At 41.6% G+C, this 21,825-nt stretch overlaps 3 protein-coding genes across 3 annotated transcripts; all 3 read right to left on the reverse strand.

The window, feature by feature from the left end:
• Nucleotides 1-1,321: 1,321 nt before the first annotated feature.
• Nucleotides 1,322-6,182, reverse strand: LOC134462443 (green-sensitive opsin-like). The gene is made up of 5 exons (XM_063215477.1): nt 5,822-6,182; nt 5,473-5,641; nt 3,705-3,870; nt 1,596-1,835; nt 1,322-1,465 (listed from the first exon to the last, which is right to left on the reverse strand). Exons 1-5 carry the CDS (start codon nt 6,180-6,182, stop codon nt 1,364-1,366), a joined length of 1,038 nt encoding a protein of 345 aa, XP_063071547.1. The 3' UTR covers nt 1,322-1,363.
• Nucleotides 6,183-8,990: 2,808 nt separating this feature from the next.
• Nucleotides 8,991-14,024, reverse strand: LOC134462444 (green-sensitive opsin-3-like). The gene is made up of 6 exons (XM_063215479.1): nt 14,013-14,024; nt 12,519-12,879; nt 11,988-12,156; nt 11,156-11,321; nt 9,418-9,657; nt 8,991-9,092 (listed from the first exon to the last, which is right to left on the reverse strand). The coding sequence occupies exons 1-6, from the start codon at nt 14,022-14,024 to the stop codon at nt 8,991-8,993; spliced, it is 1,050 nt and encodes a 349-aa protein (XP_063071549.1).
• A 1,816-nt stretch (nt 14,025-15,840) lies between these two features.
• Nucleotides 15,841-21,580, reverse strand: LOC134462445 (green-sensitive opsin-3-like). The gene is made up of 5 exons (XM_063215480.1): nt 21,220-21,580; nt 20,867-21,035; nt 17,829-17,994; nt 16,259-16,498; nt 15,841-15,948 (listed from the first exon to the last, which is right to left on the reverse strand). The coding sequence occupies exons 1-5, from the start codon at nt 21,578-21,580 to the stop codon at nt 15,841-15,843; spliced, it is 1,044 nt and encodes a 347-aa protein (XP_063071550.1).
• Between the last annotated feature and the right edge of the window lie 245 nt (nt 21,581-21,825).

Raw genomic sequence — 21,825 nt, forward strand, 5'->3', positions numbered from 1 at the left:
TTTTCATGGAGGAAACAGCTAAGTCATGTAGTCAGCAAAAACATTGTTGAACATTCAATCAAAGGTGCTGCACAGACTTATCTAACCTTGTGACCATGCTTCACACACCGTAATGAGGAGAAAGTAAGTCAAGAAGACAGTATAAAGCTGGGCTTACACTGCGACTTTTGCCCCGATTTTGCCCCGATTTGGGAGTCAGGCCCATTTCTTGCTCAATCGCAGGTCTATCGTGAGTCTCGCGTCCTGCAGTGTACATGGGGTAAAGACAAGCGATTTCGCCTCACAATTGTGCAATCGCAGGGTCGCAAGAAAATCAAAACTGTTTGAAATCCTGGTCGTGGCTCGTGCGTAAATCGCACAGTTAAAGCAGTGCTACGACCTGATTTGACACTTCACATGCACAAATTAATAGGGCCGTGCGATTTGCTGTTGAGCGCGACCTCATCTCCACCTCAGGTGCGCATGTTCCCTCCTCTGCAGACCGGGGAAACATGCCTGTCGCGTCGCGCAGTGGAAGCATTTGGCTCGCATCCGACTGCCGGCTCGTATAGTGTGAGGACGTGAGTCGTGAGATGTGAACTTTTAAATAGTGACATTCCATTGTGCAGTGTGAGCAGGAGCTTAATACCCATGAGCGAAAATATCGCACAGTGTATGCCCGGCTTTAGTAGCAGTGAAGACTTTTGAAAGTACCATACTTTTGGCGTACCACAGGAATAGAATGGTTTTAAGAAACAGATGTATTTTAAATTGAAGAAACTTTGTAGCTCAATGCTAACTTAGGAGGTAGTTCAAGAAACGCAGCCCAGATTTGCTGACTATGAACACATCAAACAGTTTGAAAAAAGAGACACACCAAAGACGCTGATTCATTTTCAAATGCATGCATTTACTTCAGCACTATATTCTCGGTTCTTTTTTTTTTTTTTACATTTTTTCTTTGCTTTACAAAATAATGTACAGACAAAAATACCAACATAACTGTACAGAAAAAATAACAAAACAAAAAAATCTCCAGTCAGTTTTAAATGTCAAAGTTGTTAAAATGCCAAGACGGATATAAAGATGACATCCAGATAGTCACAAATTTGAGCTTGTTTTTGCTGGTTAACATTTGTAGGAGTTCTAATTATCATAATGTAATCAGTTCCACTTGGTTAGGGTACTGCTGTGCACTCATGCAAGTTTCAAATATTCGAATAGAGTAAGATGCATAATAGATTCTTAAACGTTGATTTTTTTTTCCTTATACGTTGAATTTTTAACATTTTAATTATGTTTCAGTCCATGGATTGTTTGACACATCATTCATGTTCATCCAGTAATACAATAGTGAGGAGATCAATTTGGTCCAATGTGACACTTAAGCTGGAGATACCGAGGAGACTTCTGTCTTGCTTGTGGACACTGACATCTCATCTTCTGGAGCTTTGCCAAAGACTGTCTGCATCATGCACCCACGGAACTGGAAGACAGAGAGAGAGAGAGGGGGGGGGGGGGTTGGGGGATTAAATGCTTGAAGAGACTGGAATACCTGACCAACTTTCAACTAAACTAAATAGTAGGTGCTAAGTGATACATGGGAGAACACTTACTTGTTTGTTTAGCAGAATATAGATAAAGGGATTGAACAAGGCTGATGATTTTGAGAAAAAAGCAGGAACAGCCATGGACTGAGCCGAAAAAGCTGCTCCCTTGTTGAAGAAAATCCAGGCAGCATAGCTGGCATAGGGAACCCAGGCGATGAGAAAACCGACGACCATCAGGACACACATGCGTGTCACTTCCTTCTCGGCCTTCTGGGTGGAGGCTGAGTCTTGCTGCTGAGCTGCAGCCTGTTGGGAACAGTAGGACAGGTGACTGGTTGCAAGAAGATGTAAGCATTCCAACCTGTCAAACCAGTGCATCTAAGTCATTTTGCAAGTTAATTAGTGAAATTGACAAATACAGCACATGAAAATGCCTTATTACCCCTAACTTTTAACTTCAACCAATTACCTTTTGTACATCAGCACACAATTACCTTTTAGGCTACACATTGTAAAGTAAAAAAATATTTTACTCTGAAAAACACACACATATATATATATGCTGCCCGATTTTCCAAATGTCAGATTCAGTCTTCATATGAACATGTAAAAGCGTTTTTTTGTTGTTGTTGTTGTTCACACTTGTACTTATTATAATATGACAAAAGTGTTTAAAAGCCAATTATCTTGTACATTATACATTATATTGGTAATACTGTGTGCGTCTGAGAAAACTGTGTCAACCATGTTACCCACTGAACCCCCATCCATACATCAGCAATGGTTTATTCCTATCGGTTTAATCATAGGACCACCATCAAAAGATATCACATCCTCTTTGGAGGGAAATGTGAAGACATTTTGGTAAGGTAGGAGTTTGACTCTTCCATATTTTAATCAAAACTTTGATATGGTCTTAGAGAGGGTTAATTGTTTGTCAACTGTGTTACTAAAATATTCATAATAACCTGATTTAGAAACTATATTTACAAACATACAAATACAGCTTATACAAATATTAAATATTAAAATATAAAATATTAAAATATGAAATAAAGAAAGATTAAAGGAGCACTTCGGCCAATTTCAATATGCTGCTGTATTGCTCACTCTACCCTTGACTTGTCAGTACCCGGTGATGCTGCAATTTTTTGCTCAGCCCTTTCCGAGATATGAGCTATTCTAATGGGGGCAGGTTTTGTTTACATTTTTAAAAAATCTTAACATAGGCCTTCTCCAAATATGTTCCCAAAAGGTATCACTGTTTACTAGTTGTCTGCTGATGTTGCATAACCTTTTGAATGTTTTTAGGAATATTTTTTTTTTTCAAATTGAAATGTAAACAAACACCTGCCCCCATTACAATGACCAGGATCTCGGAAAAGGCTGAAGAAAGAAAGAAAAAAATCTCAGGCACTGACAAGTCCAGGGTAGTGTGAGCATTACAACTGCATGTTGAAATTGGCTGGAGTTATCCTGTAGCCCCTTAATGCACGCCGTACCTCCTGTGGCACGCTGTAATAGACATTGAAAGTTAACTACTATAGTACTACACTACTATGGCAGTGCACGGGGCCTTTAGTAATACATTACGACTTGGTCATTGCCATTCTGGTAACAGCTAATTTATAATGCCGTGTCTTAAGGGGTTTTAAGTTCTTGTGGTGTACGCTCTGAGGTCTGCAGCTAGAACAATACTTTACAAATGGCAGAAAAGTCAATGTGTTTTACTGTCATCTGTGGTACTCATCAGCTGTGACAGTTGTTACGGACCCATGGGGCTCCTCCCCTTTTGTTGTATTAAATTACATTAAATTAATAAATAAATAAATAAATGTGTATCAACCTGGTCATGGCAATAGCCAAATGACAGTTAATGTCAACAGTCAAACTATTTATGACACTGACATAATGCATATAACACTCATGACTGTGTTTTGACAGTGTCATCTCATGCGTATAATGGTACAGACAAATAAAGTGTTACCAAATATGGGTCTAGCTGTACTGTCTCTGCAACTGGTTCACTGACAGCTATGTTATGTAATAAAACTGAAAGATCAATCCATTCCAACCCTACTCCATATCCAATCAAATTAAATGTCGGAAAGCTTGATTTAAAATAATCTGGCACCAGAAGATAGTCTCCAAGTCACCAAAGGAAAGAAAACGTACCGCTTTTACAGTGAGGACCAGGCTTCCATAAGTGAAGAAGATGGTGGAGACGGGGACCAAGAAGTGGCATGAGAACAAGTACATGACATAGGACTCATTATTGAAGGTCGGGTTCAGGGTGTAGTAATCAGGCCCACAGGAGACCTGCATTCCCTCAGGGATGTACCTGCGATAGACATAATGATGTAAACTGAGCGACATAACAAAATGGCAATAATGATGTAAACAAAATGACACAAATCACAAAAACACACAGGGTCAAGTATTAGCAGTTGATGTGCCATGGATTCAGAGATTCTCTTATACATACCTTAGTTGTAACGAGTAGTTATTTGACTTAAAGTGATACTGTCCCATTTTTGGAAATAAGCTTATATTACACCTCCCCTTGAGTTAAATAATTGAGTTTTACCTTTCTCTTGTACTTTCAATCGCTCTCTGAGTACGACAGTGTAAATTTTACCTCCAAGCTAGCAGTTAACATTGAGTCCTATGAGACCAGTTAGCCGCCAGCTGGTCGCATAGGACTCAATGTTAACTGCTAGCATGGAGGTAAAATGTGCACTGCTATACTCGGAGAACGAATGAAAGTACAGCAGAAAGGTAAAGCTCAATTATTTAACTCAAGGAGAGGTGTAAAATGAGCTTATCTAAAACAATGGGACAGTATCACTTTAATGTTGTGATTTGACTTTGTATCAGCTCAAACCCCTCTGGCCATTGTCCTCTGACCTCTAGCATCAACAAGGCATTTTGGCCTTAGTGTATATTTTCGTTTCTTTTTCAAACCATTCTCTGTAAACCCTACAGACGGTTGTGTGTGAATATCCCAGTAGATCAGTACTTTCTGAAATATTCAAACCAAGCCCTTCTCCCCTAATAGCTACGGAAATCGACCATGGTTTTAATTTAGTAACCATGGTTCTCTCATGATTACTCCAAGTCAGGGATGGGCAACTTGAGGCCCGGGGGCCACATGCAGCCCGTCTTCTCACCTTACCTTATGTAAATAAAAACAGAACTTACAAAAAAAGAATAATGACCAGATTTTTTAAAAACCCACTACTGAATTTATATGTTGTAATTATACTGTGGGCCGGTACATAACATTCCTTCCGAACAATATCGACAGTCAGCACCCAACTGCACCTCGAACTCTGTGAATAGCACTCATATCCCTTGTCATGTGGCCCGCCGATGGTGGCGCTAAAAAAATGTGGCCCTCCTTATCATGAAAGATGCCCATCTCTGCTCTACTCTAAACCAACCATTGTATTACTATGACGTATCCACACTTTTTGGGGGGTTTTACCATCATTTTACTATGAAAACTAACCATGGATCATGGTTATTCAACCAATATGCACGTTGGATAAAAAAGTGTCAGCTAAGTCTAATTTAATGAATAACTGTAAACCGTGGTAAAAACCATGGTTATTTTTTTTTTAGAGTAAAACCATGGTTAATTTTCGTAAGGGTGTAGTTAAACCATAGTCAAACCATGATTGAACCATGGTAAAAAAGGGCTGGCACCAACAGCCATGCCATGTTCAAATTCATTTTAAAAACCTTTCTTCCCCATCCTGATGCTCGGATTGAACAGCATCAGATCATCTCGACCATGTTTACATGCCTAAATCCATTGAGTTGCCGCCATGAGATTGGCTGATCAGAAGTTGGGTCAATGAACAGTTGGAAAGGTGTGCATAATAAAGTGACCGGTGAGTGTATATATAGTCATATATTGACGTTTGAGACATAGGCCTACCTGGACCAGCCAAGAAGGGGTGGTGTAGCACAGCTCAAAGCCATGATCCATGTGAATGCCACGCCAGCTCCAGCATGGGAGGTTCCAAACTTGAAGCTGCCAATGGGCTTGCAGACAACAATGTACCTCTCAACAGCCAACACGACGAGTGACCACAGAGATACTTGGCCTAAATATATGGGCAAGAAAGAGGTAATGTAACGTAATGTAATGTCTTCAGTACACAAAAGGTTTTATACGCGACAAATGTGTCTTCAAATACATTTAATACTTGATATCTTTTGCGCAGCACTGACATAATGTCAACAATGACTAGAAATACCTGCATCTGAGAAAAATAATCACTTACCTCCGAGAGTAGCCATGAAACCTTCAATGGCACAACCCAGGGGTCCAAAGACAAAGTAGCCATACATGCATGAAGTAAATGCGACGGTGAAGCCAAAGCAGACCATGATCATGCCAGCCACGGCCAGGTTGACCAAAATAAAGTTGAGAGGCTGACGAAGCTTTTTATGAAGCACTGTCACAGCGAGTGTCATCCCGTTGATTGGAAATCCCACCATGATCAAGAGAAACATGTAAAAACCAAGAGCTTTGAACTGCCATGGATCGGCCAGGTAGTACTGCTCATATTCGTAAGGATTCCTGACCAGCCCCGTCCTGTTGGACATGGGGATGTAGAAGTTGGATCCCTCTGTGCCGTTCATTTTTTGTTGTTGTTGATTCCAGAAACAGGAGAAAGTATAGCCACGAGGCAAACTGACAGATGCCGATCTGCTGCCCCCTTGCCCATCCGTGTACGGATGGTGGTTATATACTCTCTCAAGGAGACTTAAAAGAGATTACCGAAAGTGTCCAAAGGAAGACGGGCAAGATTAAGGTCTCCTCATTATCCAAGAGCCTGGATTTCCCTACATAATTACCCCTGAGTGTCAACATACATTTGCAGACACTGAACAGTCTACTGACAATATAACATTGTAAAATGTTGTTTTTTGTTCACACTTTTTTTCAGCACTAATATGCTCTCTTCCTCCTTAAAATCATACCGTAAATGTATACTTGGCAATAGTAACATCATTTTTGCATCGACATTGTCTTAATTTGTACTGAAATTCATACAGTACAAAGGATGTACTTCAAAGTGTGTGGCAATACTAACAAGCAACATGGGTATTGCGTGGTCTCATCAGTTCATGTGGAGTCATTTATTTGTCCCTGAAGAGGAAAATAATTTGCTGCATGGTGGCGTTTTGACTCGTCCAAGTCAGGGTCAGATAGGGCTTATAGATCAAGCACCACATTCACTCTGAAGTTTATGTAGGTGAAGGGGAGGCGGGTTTATGTTGACCGCCAGATCCTAAGCTCTTTACTTTGCATGAAAGATGAATACTTAGAGGGGCTTGTATAGCAGAGGAAAGGGAGAAGAGATTGTCCGCTTATAATACTGATGTGAGACTACAGTAATGTTTCCCAACCTTTTTTGGCTCGAGTACCCCCTGAGCCTTCTTGTCACACCACGAGTACCCCCTCACACATACACGTTGATGATTCTCCAAAGGTAGAGCATAACAGAATGGGTATTGGGCTCTAGACGAAAAACATTTTATTTAATCTTTTCAACTTGAACATAAAATTCTCAGTCTCTCGCTCTCTCTCTTTTTGACCTCAATTTAATTCAACATGAGAATAAAGAATGTTTTCTTGGAATATAAATAAATTAAACCAAAATGTATTTGACCAAATATATATTTATATAATATTTAGAAATGCATTTAACCAAAATGTAAATAAATCAAAATAACCCTCTTTTTGTTATATCTAATTTCAACAAATAGGCTAATATTTCTCTCTTTAAAAACAAAATTGTCTGACATTAACATAACTCACGTAATACCTTTTAATCACAAACCTGCAGTGTCCTTCATAAACAGGTAAATAAACAGGCTTTTGTATAGTTAATATCCAAAACAAAACCTGAAATACTCACTACTAGTAAGTATAAATCTGGTCTTTAGTGAGACACTTTAGATTGCTTGTCTTTTATAAACTTTGCTAGATCTGGGGACAATTATATAGTCACGACACAGCCAGCAGACGTCTGAGAAGCAGTAGCTGGTCGTGTTGTGCACCGCTCTCCTTAAGAATTTCTAACAGTCTGTGATTCAGTGGCCGGGATTGGGTGAAGCTCATCATCTTCACCGGCGTCATCCATAACCGCATTTAGATCAGGGCTAGTTCTCTTACTAGTCAGTGCTTCTCGAGGGATAACACAATGTATCCTCAGGGTTTACCTTTTTCACTTATCTGAAAAGGCTAGTCCCTTCATGCTGCTCGTCATTGCAGCCACGCCATCAGATGCATTGTTTCCACTGTATATCACGCTGAAAAAAACTATCAATAACCTGGAAAATGTATCCCCGGTTATCTTCCCTGGCAGTCTTTTGCAAAACAGTTCAATAAAGACGCTTTTGCACACCTCTGTAGTTGGGCAGGTGCGTAGGATATTATCCCAGCGGGGTTGTCAGTCAAGTGCAAAGAAATCCTGCACACTGTCCATTCCACCAACAAACTTTAAAATTTACCTGAAGAAGGTCGGATGACCGAAACTTTGTATTAAAGTTTGTTGGTGGAATGGACAGTGTGCGGGATTTCTTTGCACTAGTCTTTTGCAAAACAAAATATGCTCGTCTATGCCCATCACATCTTTGTAAAGAACGAAGGGCAAGAGCTGCTCTTCTCCAGTCAAATCTGTCATTTCATCCAGCTGCAAAGCGAACTGACCAGCTCGTTTCATTTTGTCCACGACTTGTCCTGCAATATTAAGAGCTATCGGCGGGCCACAGTGTTTGACTGGGGAACTTACTTGAATGTCTCAGCTGCTTTTTGTCTATCACGATTGCAGAAATGTGAGTCGCTGCAGAGAGAGCGGCCTAGTTTGTCTCAATGAGGTGTTTTAGTTTGTGCAACAAACAGCGATACAGATCTCCAGGGTTTTGCTTGACACATTAGTGGCTTTCGTCATTGTATTCTGAATCTGACCTGACTGAAGTTATGACAGATTTCGTTGGCAGCCTAGTATTCTAAGTTTTCTGTACTTTTGCAGGGTGCTTAGTGCTCTAGTGTCGTTGCAAATTGGCTGGCTTCATTGCGCTGTTAGCAAAAAAAAGTGTGTCGCGTACCTCCTGCTGCACCTTTGTATGTGTACCTTCGGTTGGGAAACACAACTACAGTACCAGACATCACACACGAAACAAGCTTCATATGCAAGAATTTATTACTTCTGCTATACTCTTAACATTTTTTTTCTTTTTTGAAATTGCAGGCATGTATCTAAAACAGACAAAAAATATACAGTAAGAAATATGGTTGCATTGCTTTGTTTCATTGGCCTGTCCCAATCTTGAAATCATAACATTCCCCTCTAGCTGTGGTTTACCATTTTCCATTTACATTCACAAAAATATATAATGTTTTTTTTTCTTAATCCAGAAGTGCAGCAGATTGTAAGGTGTCTATGCAGGGGCCACTGAGGACACTTCAGTTTTACTTCCTGAAACTGAAGTTTCATCTTCTGGATTCTTGCCAAAGACTGTCTGCATCATGCACCCACGGAACTAAAGAGGAGGGGGATGAAAAAGAAACAGAACAGAAAGAAAGACAATTGTTACTTGGACAACAACAGCTCAAGGGTGTGTAACGTGTGTATACTCTGTAACAGTTTTAGGTGAACAATTTTTCTTTTGTATAAGAGGGGGTCCACCTTCTTGTTTTTCCCCAGTATGCCATGATGGACTAAAAACAACTATATGTATTATATTGTCTATTCCCAGCCCTGACAAGTTTAAATAAGGAATGATATCTTATACAGTGGATCTTTAAATATCTTTAAATACATTCTTTCCACACTCTTGTGAGTGATAGAAGTTTAATCTGACTTGCCTGTTTATTCATTCCTATATAGATGACGGGGTTGAATAAAGCTGAAGACTTGGAGAAAAAGGCAGGAATAGCCATAGCTACTGCAGAGAAAGCTGCCCCTCTGTTGAAGAAGATCCAGGCAGCAAAGCTGGCATAAGGAACCCAGGCCAGCAGGAAGCCCAACACCATCAGGACACACATGCGTGTCACCTCCCTCTCGGCCTTCTGGGTGGATTCTGAGTCCTGCTGCTGAGCTGCCGCCTAAGAGAAGATTAACACTGGAGTTGGTTAAAGGGTGTGAAAGGCAGAGGAAAGAAAGTCTGTCCAAGGAGACTGTCCTCATAACCTAAAATAAAGATGACAATATCAAAATAGTGTAGAAAACAAAATAGTATTTGTATAGCCCATTTTGTCATGCTTGAGAAAGAAAGAAGAAAGAAGAACACTACTAAAGACCATATAGAGAGTAGATAAATAACCTTAATCAAAGGCTGATGAAAATAAAACTTTGAGGATGAATTTACAATGAGTCACATTGTTTTGTGTCATATCCTTTCAGTTTTTGCTGCACAGAAACCTCCAGACATACCGGTATTTACATATTTCCTGGCTCATGGTGTTGAGGTGTAGACTGGGTCAGACGGATGATTTCTCAGAGGAAGGATTCACCTTAGTCTATCAAATCGCTGTAACTTACAGTATGAGGTAATCAGACCACCCATTTGATAACGTGTGCCTTGTCATTCAAAGTGGAAACCCATGAATTGAAGTTCCTTGCTCAAGTCAATGCGTGGCACCCAATGGGTATGTACCTTGTACGTGCCTGGGGTAAAATAATTGTTCATAATATATTACCTTAAAGGGGCTCCACGTAGGATTTAAAGTTTAATTAATCACTTTCCCGAGTCAGCCGATGCTTATTTGAGCCATTAGTAAGTGAACAATGACTCTTGGGCAGCAACCCTAGCACTGCTGTGTCCTGACCATTATTATCGATCCTGCTACAGGCAGAGCTCTGTGCGCCAGATGGTTGGGTGGAGGAGGCAACTTCGATCTAGCCTACAGTAGCCTACACCCTTAAGGAAACTGTCCACGAACTCCTCACTCGTAAAAAATAAAAATAAAATAAAAATACTATTGTTAATAATAAAAGATGTCACGACAGTGGATAGTGACAGTTTGCTTTGTTGGAACGGCAACACTCGGACATCAGAGGGGAGGAATGTTGATGGGCTACCATTCGGCCTTATTTGTAATGTTATTATTAGCATCGTCAGGATGAGACATAACTGTTAAAATGAATCGCTGAATGAGACTTCTAGTGTTGTTGTAATTCGTCTCCAGGCGTTTGGGAAGTGGCTGGTTACCGGAGCATCAGTGGGCTACCAGCAGCGTGCATTAATCTCGCTGCTGCCACACTGCTTTAAAAATCAGAAGGCAAGACATATCAGTGAAGATATGACCGATCTACTTGCGGAGTAATCTCTGAAGTGACCAAACTCGTTGCCATTGGCAGCGGGCATTATTAGTGGGCATTACAGAAAAATAGTGACCACCGAACGTTGGGGCCGCCCATTGAAAGTGAATGGGAGCTCTTCCAACATTCTAGAGGGCCGTATAATAACATTATTATACGTACCTTTTCAACAATTGTATTATCGTCATGTCTTTTTTTATATAAATTTCAGTGGTCACAAAAATAATGACATTTGAGGAGATATGTTAACAAATTAAGAACAAAATGAAATGCAGGTCATACCGCTTTCACAGTGCAGACAAGGCTTCCATAAGTGAAGAAGATGAGGCACACAGGAGTGACGAAATGACAGGAGAACAGGTACATGACATAGGACTCGTTGTTATATGTGGGGTTGAGGGTGTAGTAGTCAGGACCACAGGAGCACTGCAATCCCTCTGGTATATACCTGTTTGGGGAGTAATTGTTAATATTGAAAGACTTGGTGACCAATTAAAAACAACACATCTGAACACAACTGTACAGTAGTCCATACCTAGTACTATATTACTGCCAATATCAATGCCACAAGGACTGTCAAGGATTGACGAAAAATGCTTACTCCATAATGCTATCATTAAATGTATTCTATTTCTTTTTCCATTCTCTTTTTTCTGAATGTGTGAAAGAATCACTGACAAACTCACTGTAAAGACAGACAGACAGACAGACAGACAGACAGACAGACAGAGTAAATAAGTGGTCAGTTAAGCCCTTAACTACATCAAGCTTATCCTTAGTGAAACCCAGGACTTTTTCATGCCTTTTAAATTGTGTCTTACGAGACGATACGATACGATATGATTTGACTTTATTGTCAGTTTGCACTGAAATTCTTTTAGCGTCCCTGAGCAACACTCGCTTAAGACAGGACATACACATAACATCACATCACATCACAAGACCACCTGGGGGTGTATGGGGTAAAATAGAGGTGCATTCATGATGTCAGCACAACACTAGTAAATTATATCACAGCATTTACACCAGTTATTCCACTGCACCTAATGGGTCAATGAGTTTTTTCTCTTAATTTTTGTTTTATTATTTCTATTTTATACACCATCAGTCTCACCTGGACCAGCCAACAAGGGGTGGGGCAGCACAGCTCATAGCCATGATCCACGTAAATGCCACTCCAGCTCCAGCGTGACCGGTTCCAAACTTGAAGCTTCCCATGGGCTTGCAGACGACAATGTACCTCTCAATAGCTAGCACGACCAGTGACCACAGAGAAACTTGGCCTAAATATGGGCAGAGAAGATCTTAGTGCATGTACATACAGTTAGTAGTTTCTAGCAGTTTCTATAGTTTTCCATGAGAAGGTGCCACCAAAATTCAGCCTTTGCATAATATTAACATTCTGTAATAATGTGAACATCACTGTATCAATCAGTTTCAATCATGAATCAATCAATCAGTTTCAAACTTTCAATCAAATTTTCAGTCACGATTTTAAATGCTTTCAGGAAAAAAATAAAAAAATGTATCAATAAAACAAATACACAGCAGTTAAAAGCCACGCTGCATTACTGGTATCTCTCAAGGACAGCTAGTTTGGTTTTCCTTTGTGGTACTAGCACAGTATGCATGGTCTGGTTCTCACCTCCCAGAGTGGCAGCGAAGCCCTCAATGGCACAGCCCAGTGGCCCAAACACAAAATAACCCTGTAGGGCCGTGACAAAAGCGACAGTAAATCCAAAAAAGCACATGATGGTTCCAGCCACAGCCAAGTTGACCAGGATGAAGTTGAGTGGTTGCCTCAGTTTCTTGTGCATGGCTGTGACGGCCAGCGTCAGGACATTGATGGGCAGCCCCGTGCAGATCAGGAAAAACATGTATAGAGCCAGAAACCTGAAATGCCACACACTACCTAGGTAGTACTGGGGGTACTCATAAGGACTCCTGACCACCCCTGTCCTGTTGGACAAGGGAATGTAAAAGTTCTCTCCCTCCGTTCCATTCATCTTTAGCCAGTGGTCTCTCTCAAATCAAGAATACGTAGGTGGAGTGTGTGCGTCTTGTACTGCTGCAAGTTGACTGAATGTTGACTTCTTCTTTGGCTGAGAAGGTGTGTTGTGCGTTTGATTATATACTGCTATCCGCTTCATAAGCTGGATTGTCAGACGGTGGGGGTTGTAAATCAGAGGTGAGTTACAGTATTATGTTTTGGATTTGGGGGGAATTAACCGTTTAATCAAGGGATTAACCATGAGGTGTTACATTCGGAGATTGCTTTAATATGGAAACTCTAGAAGACGTCTCTATAGAAGTCTATATAACGCTGTGGGTGTGTGTGTGGGGTGGTGACTATAGCCACTATGCCACTTGGGGAATTGTGACCCAAGATTTCAAGAGTAAAAACATCAAAAGTTAAAAAAAATAGAAGTTAAAACAAATCTTCCACAGCTTTCTTCCAAGACAGGTGACTTCACTGAGTACCTGTTAGTAACACTGTTTTAAGAGGCCATTGTTACAGCATCTATCTCATAAGGTACACTGGACTAACTGGCGTAATTATATGTAGAATCAAATACAAGATTTTTATTTGTCACATGCTTTCTTGTGCTGGTACAATTGGCAGTAAAATGAAGGTTGCAACTGCTCTCTGTTGTGTAGAATAATGAATAAAAAATATGAAAAGAAGGGGAATAATAATAATACAAGAAAAAGTGAATGGCTTGTGGGAAGAAACTCTGGCACGGTATCTGTCCTGCATTTTATCAAACAGTCATTTCCCTGAGGGCCGCCTTTCAAACATGGGATGACTGGAGTGGAAGGTGTCTTTAATAATCCTTTTTGCTTGTGTCTTTGCCCTTCTAGAATATCTTGCAGCCCTGGAAGGATGGTCCCAGTTTGTTTCCGTATAGTGCACTACTCTATGCAGGGCTATCTTATCCTGAGCAGTGCAGTTACCAAACCACATTGTTATGCTTCCAGTAATCACTGATTCAATTGTGGCAGTGTAGAAGGATTTCTGCATCTCGGAGGGAATTTTTAACTTTCTTAGCCTCTTGAGGTGGTATTGACGCTGCATAGCCTTTTTCACGATGGATGTGATGTGAGGTGACCCAAGACAGATCTTCAGAGATGTTCACACCTGGAGCCTCATGTATGAAGCTCACTTACGGACAAAATAACTACTTAAGTTGTTCTCCACGGCCACGTCCAGATGTACTAAAACTGACAAGACGTGGAAAACTGCGGATCTCCACACAATTTTTTTAGCTGCCGTGGAAGTTGCCATAAGCACATTTCAGTCGCTCATGAGTCATGGCAGCAAAGGGTTGGCTTATACGTGTGACTGTTCAAAATCAATGGAATGTAGCATCGGCAAAATGTGGTGTTACATGCACTCCAGAACATAGCCTATCCTAACTTATTATATGAGTATATGAGTCAGCAGTCCATAGGCTATGTCACACAATAAGCAGCGAACCAAGGGATTGACTAACATGGCAGGCATTTGCATATTTGCTTGCCAATTACGCCCTCACAATAACAATGACCCAATCACTGACATGAAACCAAATAAATGGCACTGTAAATACATGCGCAATACGGAACAAATGCCAACTGCTACACTATGTCATGGTTGGCCTTATTAGAGGACATTGCTAACGGCAGGATTAGGAGGGACCAGGTGTTCCATGACTATACAGATTTCTTTGCCCAGGATGATGACTGGCTTATTAGCCGATTCAGACTTCCAAGAGCCATTCTCTTGGATCTCTGTGCTGAGCTGGGCCCAGGGTTGGAGAGGGAGACTGCCAGGAGTCACACATTGCCAGTGCCAATACAACTCCTTACCACCAGGCTTGGTTTCTTAGAGACAGGTGCCTTTCAGAGGGAATTGGCGGCCCGGTCGGGAATGAGCCAGCCATCCTTGAGCTGCGCAATACCAGCTGTGCTAAAGGAGCTCATCCGACTGTTTTCAGGTACAGTTTCCCTATGACGTGGCAGACCAAGCACACATAAAAGCGCAATTTGCAGCGATTGATGGTTTTCCCAATGTAATCGGAGCGATCAACTGCATATTGCTATAAAGGCGCCATCTGAAGGGGAGTATTTGTACGTGAATAGGAAACATTTCCATTCATTAAATGTACAAGTAGTTTGTGATGCCCAAATGCGTCTTAAATATAGTGGCAAGGTGGCCTGGCGCTACCCACGACTCCTTCATCTTCATCAACAGCTCGGTGGGGATTAGGCTTCATGGTGGCAGAGTGCTTCATAACATCGCTCAGCGGCATGGCATTCCCTTAGGGCAAGGGTATCAAATTCAAATTGACTGAGGGCCAAAATTAAAATGTGGAACGAAGTCGCGGGCCGAACTGAACAATTACTTTTAAAAATGGACTAATATTGTGCATGCATGCACTTCATACCCATAGCTAGATTTCACACACACTCTTTCCAATCATATTTGTCAGTTCAAATGTATCTGGACATCTTGTGACAAAGCAAATTTCATGTTCAAGTTGTGTTACGCTAAACATTAATGGGGTTTGTGGCTCTGCGGGCCAAATCTGGGCCTAAGTTTGACCTCCCTGCCTTAGGGGAAAACATTGATGTCGAAGAGGAGCCCGACCCAGGACCACTACAAGACCTGCCAAACCGTGATGCGTACGTACCCCCAGTTGGGAAACATTGGACTACAGTACTAGACATCACACTAAACAAGCTTCATTTTCAAGAATTTATTACTTCTGCTATACATTTTTTCTTTTTTTTTTTATAATTGCAGGCATGTATCTAAAACAGACACAAAATATACAGTAAGAAATATTTTTGCATTGATTTGTTTCATTGGCATGTCACAATCTTGAAATCATAACACGTGGTTTAACATTTTCAATGTACATTCAAAATAAAGTCACAAAAATATATAATGTGTTTTTCCAGAAGTGCAGCAGGTTGTAAGGTGTCTATGCAGGGGCCACTGAGGACACTTCAGTTTTACTTGCTGTAGCTGAAACTGAGGTTTCATCCTCTGGATTCTTGCCAAAGACTGTCTGCATCATGCACCCACGGAACTAAAGAGGAGGGAGATGAAAAAGAAACAGAACAGAAAGAAAGACAATTGTTACTTGGACAACAACAGCTCAAGGGTAATGGGTGTATACTGTGTAACAGTTTTAGGTGAACAATTTTTCTTTCGTATATGAGGGGGTCCACCTTCTTGCTTTTCCCCAGTATGCCATGATGGACTTAAAAGCAACTATGCATCATATTTTCTATTCCCAGCCCTGACAAGTTTAAACAAGGAATGATATCTTACACAGTGGATCTTCAAATAGATTCTTTCCACACTCTTGTGAGTGATAGAAGTTTAATGTGACTTGCCTGTTTATTCATTACTATATAGATGATGGGGTTGAATAAGGCTGAAGACTTGGAGAAAAAGGAAGGAATGGCCATAGCTGCGCCAGAGAAAGCTGCCCCTCTGTTGAAGAAGATCCAGGCAGCAAAGCTGGCATAAGGAACCCAGGCCACCAGGAAGCCCAGTACCATCAGGACACACATGCGTGTCACCTCCCTCTCGGCCTTCTGGGTGGATTCTGAGTCCTGCTGCTGAGCTGCCGCCTAAGATAAGATTAACACTGGAGTTGGTTAAAGGGTGTGAAAGGCAGAGGAAAGAAAGTCTGTTCAAGAAGACTGTCCTCAGAACCTAAAATAATGATGACCATAGCAAAATAGTGCAAAAAAGAAAATAGTATTTGTGTAGCACATTTTTATACACAATTGTCATGCTTGATAAAGAAAGAAGAACACTACTAAACTATGAGTATGAATTTACAATGATTCACATAGATCAATTTACAATGATTCATTGTTTTGCGTCATATCCTTTCAGTTTTTGCTGTACAGAAATCTCAAGACATATTTACATATTTCCTGGCTCATGGTGTTGAGGTGTAGACTGGGTCAGATGGAGGAGGGATTCACCTTAAGGCGGGCATAAACTGTGCGATATTTTCACTCATGGGTATTAAGCTCCTGCTCACACTGCACAAGGGAATTTCACGATTTAAAAGTTCACATCTCACGACTCACGTCCTCACACTATACGAGCCGACAGTCGGATGCGAGCCGAATGCTCCCAAGACAGGCATGTTTCCCAATTCGGCTTAAGTCTATCAAATCGCTGTAACTTACAGTATGAGGTAATCAGACCACCCATTTGATAACGTGTGCCTTGTCATTCAAAGTGGAAACTTCCTTGCTCAAGTCAATGCGTGGCACCCAATGGGTATGTATCTTCTACGTGCTTGGGGTAAAAAAATGGTTTGGAATTTATTACCTTAAAGTGGGGCTCTATGTAGGATTAAAAGTTTAATTAATCACTGTCCTGAGTCAGCCGATGCTTATTTGAGTCATCAGTAAGTGAACGATGACTCTCGCGACCACTTTCACGGTCGGTCCGCTGAGAACACCAAATGTAACTTTTTTGACAGAGCGGTCCGCTGTGTCATTGGGAAACGCTTCTCATACATTTTTTTTTTTTTTTTAAATCGCTTTACATATCGTGTTCAGATTTGTACTGACTGCTGGCATTCTGTGATGAAAAACACAGCAAGCTTAGTTAAACAGCATTTTTTTTCATGAAGGTGTAGACTTTGACTCGGACATGACGCGGGCACCAAGCTATCTACTTAATCCTACATTGTGCCCCTTTAAAAGGAAGAGATAGTCAATTTGGCCAGATAGATTTGGTTGTTTTTTTTGGAAGAAGGGCCTATGGAAGAATATTGGGCCCAGGCAATTGCAACTATTAATGTATTACCGCCATTATACCTTTTCAGCAATTGTGTTATCGTCATGTCTTTTTTTAAACATTTCAGTGGTCACAAAAATAATGACATTTGAAGTGATATGTTAACCAAACCAGAACAAAATGAAATGCAGGTCATACCGCTTTCACAGTGCAGACAAGGCTTCCATAAGTGAAGAAGATGAGGAACATAGGAGTGAGGAAATGGCAGGAGAACAGGTACATGACATAGGACTCGTTGTCATATTTGGGGTTGAGGGTGTAGTAGTCAGGACCACAGGAGCACTGCAATGCCTCTGGTATATACCTGTTTGGGGTGTAATTGTTAATATTGAAAGGTGACCAATTAAAGCATCTTAACACAACTGTACAGTAGTATCACTGCCAATATCAATGCCACAAGGACTGTCAAGGATTGACAAAAAATGCTTATTCCATAACATAATCATTAAATGTATTTTTCCATTTTCTCTTTTTTCTGAATGTGTGAAAGAATAACTGACAAACTCATTGTAAAGACAGACAGACAGAGTAAATAAGTGGTCAGCTAAGCCCTTAACTACATCAAGCTTATCCTTAGTGAAACCCAGGACTCCCATGCCTTTTCAATTACGTCTTACCTGGGGGTGTACAGGGTAAAAAAATAGAGGTAAGCACAACACTAGTAAATGATATCACAGCATTTACACCACTGCACCTAATGGTTCAATGAGTTTTTTCTCTTAATTTTTGTTTTATTATTATTACTTAATTGTCAGGAAAACGCGGGTTGGTGCCCAAGTGCAGCACACAGCGAAAGGTCCGGGGTAACTCAAAGATATACTTCTTAAACACAAAAGACTACAACACACTAAATGCAGAGACACTGCAACCCACCAGGAGGAAAACAAAACACAGAAAACTAAAGACAATGAGTTAGAGGTTTACTACACTCAAAACACTAGGGTTAGACTAGAGACAATGGCTCAATTCGAAACGGAAGGCAGTGACTCGATGACTCCCCTCCTACATAAACAGGTCTCTGATTACAGTAGATAGGTGAAGTTAGCTGGTGAGGCGGTCGTTACGAACGGCACTATTGAGTGCGCTACCCTGCACATTCGATGCTACAGCGATTCTATGGCTCGTTACGTTCATCACGTTAGCGCTTAGCTTACAGGTGAGATAAACATCAGAGATACTTCTGCTACAAGCAGGAACTGCTTGGGCTATAAGAAGGATGATGCTTCCTATGCTGGTGTTTACTAATGAGGATGGTCTGCGATCCCACCATGTTGAGAACCCTCCTACATCGTCAGCAGGTTGTTCAAGCTCTATTTGAATGGTGAATGACTGCCAGACGGCAGAATCATAAAATAGGCTATAAATAGATCTAGTGATGGCATATTTAGATACTACAATGTTGATTTATCGCTTCAATACTCAATATCTACGTACAGAAGTGTCAGAATAAAGAGCATTATAAGGTAGTAGCTGGGGGGGTTCACTCACGGAACGAGCTACTAGCCACCACAGGCGGGAGCGTACCCATGTTCCCCGGGTCCTATGTTCCCCTGTCTTTGTATGGGAGCGGGGAACATAGGACCCCTTTTCTAAAAAAGGGTTCTATGTTCCCCACATTGTATGTTTCCAAGTTTTCAAATTATGCCCTTCCCAAAACATCCCTAAACCTAACCTGTCAGTAAGGCAATGTTTCTGAGTTTTCAATTTGTGCCCTGACCAAAACTATCCCTAAACCTAACCTGTCACAGTTGCAACAGCAACCTGCACTTTGCCATGTGGCAGCAGTCTACTTTGAAGCAGTGGGGAGCATAGAACCCTTTTTTGAAAAAAGGGTCCTATTGAGGCAGTCGGTTCATATGCAAAATAGGGAGGCGGACCACTCGGAGGGTCACAGGCAGCCTCAAAATGAATGGCATTGAACGAGAAGCCAGCGTATTGAAGGATAAAACTCGCGGTTTTGAACTTGTAATCGTCCGGGGAAACTTCCTTCAAAGTTCACAGCCTGCCTCGTGAATTCAGGGAAATGACAAAAAAGTGGGACAAGCATACGTACATCCAGATGACCACGAGCACTTGTAGAATCCACAGTCCCCCCAATCAGCTCAGTTTGACAGCTGTCAAAACGCTCTCGGAGAAGTTCTATTACGAGAGGTTCCACTCGCCAGGTACTACACTGTAGGGGCGCCAACGGAGGACTGCAGACTACATTCAGAATGAATGGCCTGCGATCTCGTCTCGACAGCGCCCCTAACTGCAGGCATTGGTTAAATAGCGAGAAGGCTGTAAATAGTGTACCCTCCGAATGCTCCGCTCGCTGGGTGCGTTCTGACAGCTGTCAAACTGAGCTGATAGAAATAATAATCAGGAGACTAGAGACAGGTGAAAACACTCAATGCAGGAGTCAGAAAACTAACTAAGCAAACACAATAGGCACGGGCGCAACCAAGCATAAAAATGCTTGATCACCACGAGATCTGCTTAGTCTAATAAAGGTGGAGTTGAATGCTTGGCAAACAAGTTGGACAGTTTTCCTAACGTGATTTCCCAAGACATAAAAAACGCTGCTTCCTTCTTGAAGCATGGAGTGAACTGCCTCACAAGCATGTGGGCTACACCTGCAATCCACGTCAGATTGATGAATACCAATCACTGCAGATTACCGACGGCATGGAGGAGGTCTTAGGCCCAGCACTTGCTCTTATGGTACTGCATGGCTGCTTGACAAAACTTTTGTTCCCCCGATGGTTTAACGCCATGTGACACGACTGCGGCGCAGAGGTCACTCCCTTATGCTGCGTCGTGAATGGAAATTCTAACCAGGATGCTTCATGCGGACACAGTGAGCATGCTCGCTGCCTAGCAAATTTGCTGCCTGGCCTAAAAAACGCCATCATGAAGGACCTTATTGAAAACTAGGAACAGGTGGAGCAAACGAGGGGCGGGGCAGACACATGACAGGAAAACCAGGAAGCAAACAAAAGCACATGGAGTCAAAGACACAGAAAGTAAACAAAGGTCCAGGACAAGAAGGAAAAACACAAGACACTGGAGACTAGGAACTAAAACCAGAACATGGCTAACAGGGTAAACAGAGGGAAATCTACAAAACTAGCAATAACAAAGTCCAAATCAAACACAAGTCCAAAACCCTAACATTTATACACTATTAGTCTCACCTGGACCAGCCAAAAAGGGGCGGGGCAGTAGAGCTCATAGCCATGAACCAGGTAAATACCACTCCAGCTGTAGCGTGAGTGGTTCCGAACTTGAAGCTTCCCATGGGCTTGCAGACGACAATGTACCTCTCAATTGCTAGCACGACCAGTGACCACAGAGAAACTTGGCCTAAACATGGGCAAAGAAGATCTTAGTGCATGCACATAGTTTTCAGGAAAAAAATACATTTGTTTTGTATTAATAAAACAATTACACAGCAGTTAAAAGCCATGCTGCATTACTGGTATCTCTCAGGAACAGCTCCTTCAGTTTTTTTGGTGCTATAGCACAGTATGCATGGTTTGGTTCTCACCTCCCAGAGTGGCAGCGAAGCCCTCAATGTTACAGCCTACTGGCCCAAACACAAAATAACCCTGCAGGGCCGTGGCAAAAGCGACCGTATTTCCAAACAAGGTCATGATGGTTCCAGCCACAGCCAAGTTGACCAGGATGAAGTTGAGTGGTTGCCTCAGTTTCTTGTGCATGGCTGTGACGGCCAGCGTCAGCAGATTGATGGGCAGCCCGGTGCAGATGAGAAATAGCATGTAGAGAGCCAGAAACCTGAATTGCCATACACTACCAAGGTAGTACTGGGGGTACTCATAAGGACTTCTAACCACCCCTGTCCTGTTGGACATGGGAATGTATAAGTTCTCTCCCTCTGTCCCGTTCATCTTTAGCCAATGGTCTTGTACTGCTCCTAACTGACTGAATGTTGACTTCTTGTTTGACTGGGAAAGTGTGTTCTGCGTTTGAATATCTTTCTCTTTCTCTTTTGAAAGTCGCTTTGGTTATAAAGCGTCTGCCAAATGCAATATAATGTAATGTAATAAATATATACTGCAGGCTGTCCGCTTCATAATCTTTGGAGGATTGCCAGACGGTGGGGTTATAAATCAGAGTTGAGTTACAGTATCAT

The sequence above is a fragment of the Engraulis encrasicolus genome, chromosome 14 (assembly GCF_034702125.1).
Source record: "Engraulis encrasicolus isolate BLACKSEA-1 chromosome 14, IST_EnEncr_1.0, whole genome shotgun sequence".
Taxonomy (NCBI): Eukaryota; Metazoa; Chordata; class Actinopteri; order Clupeiformes; family Engraulidae; genus Engraulis; species Engraulis encrasicolus.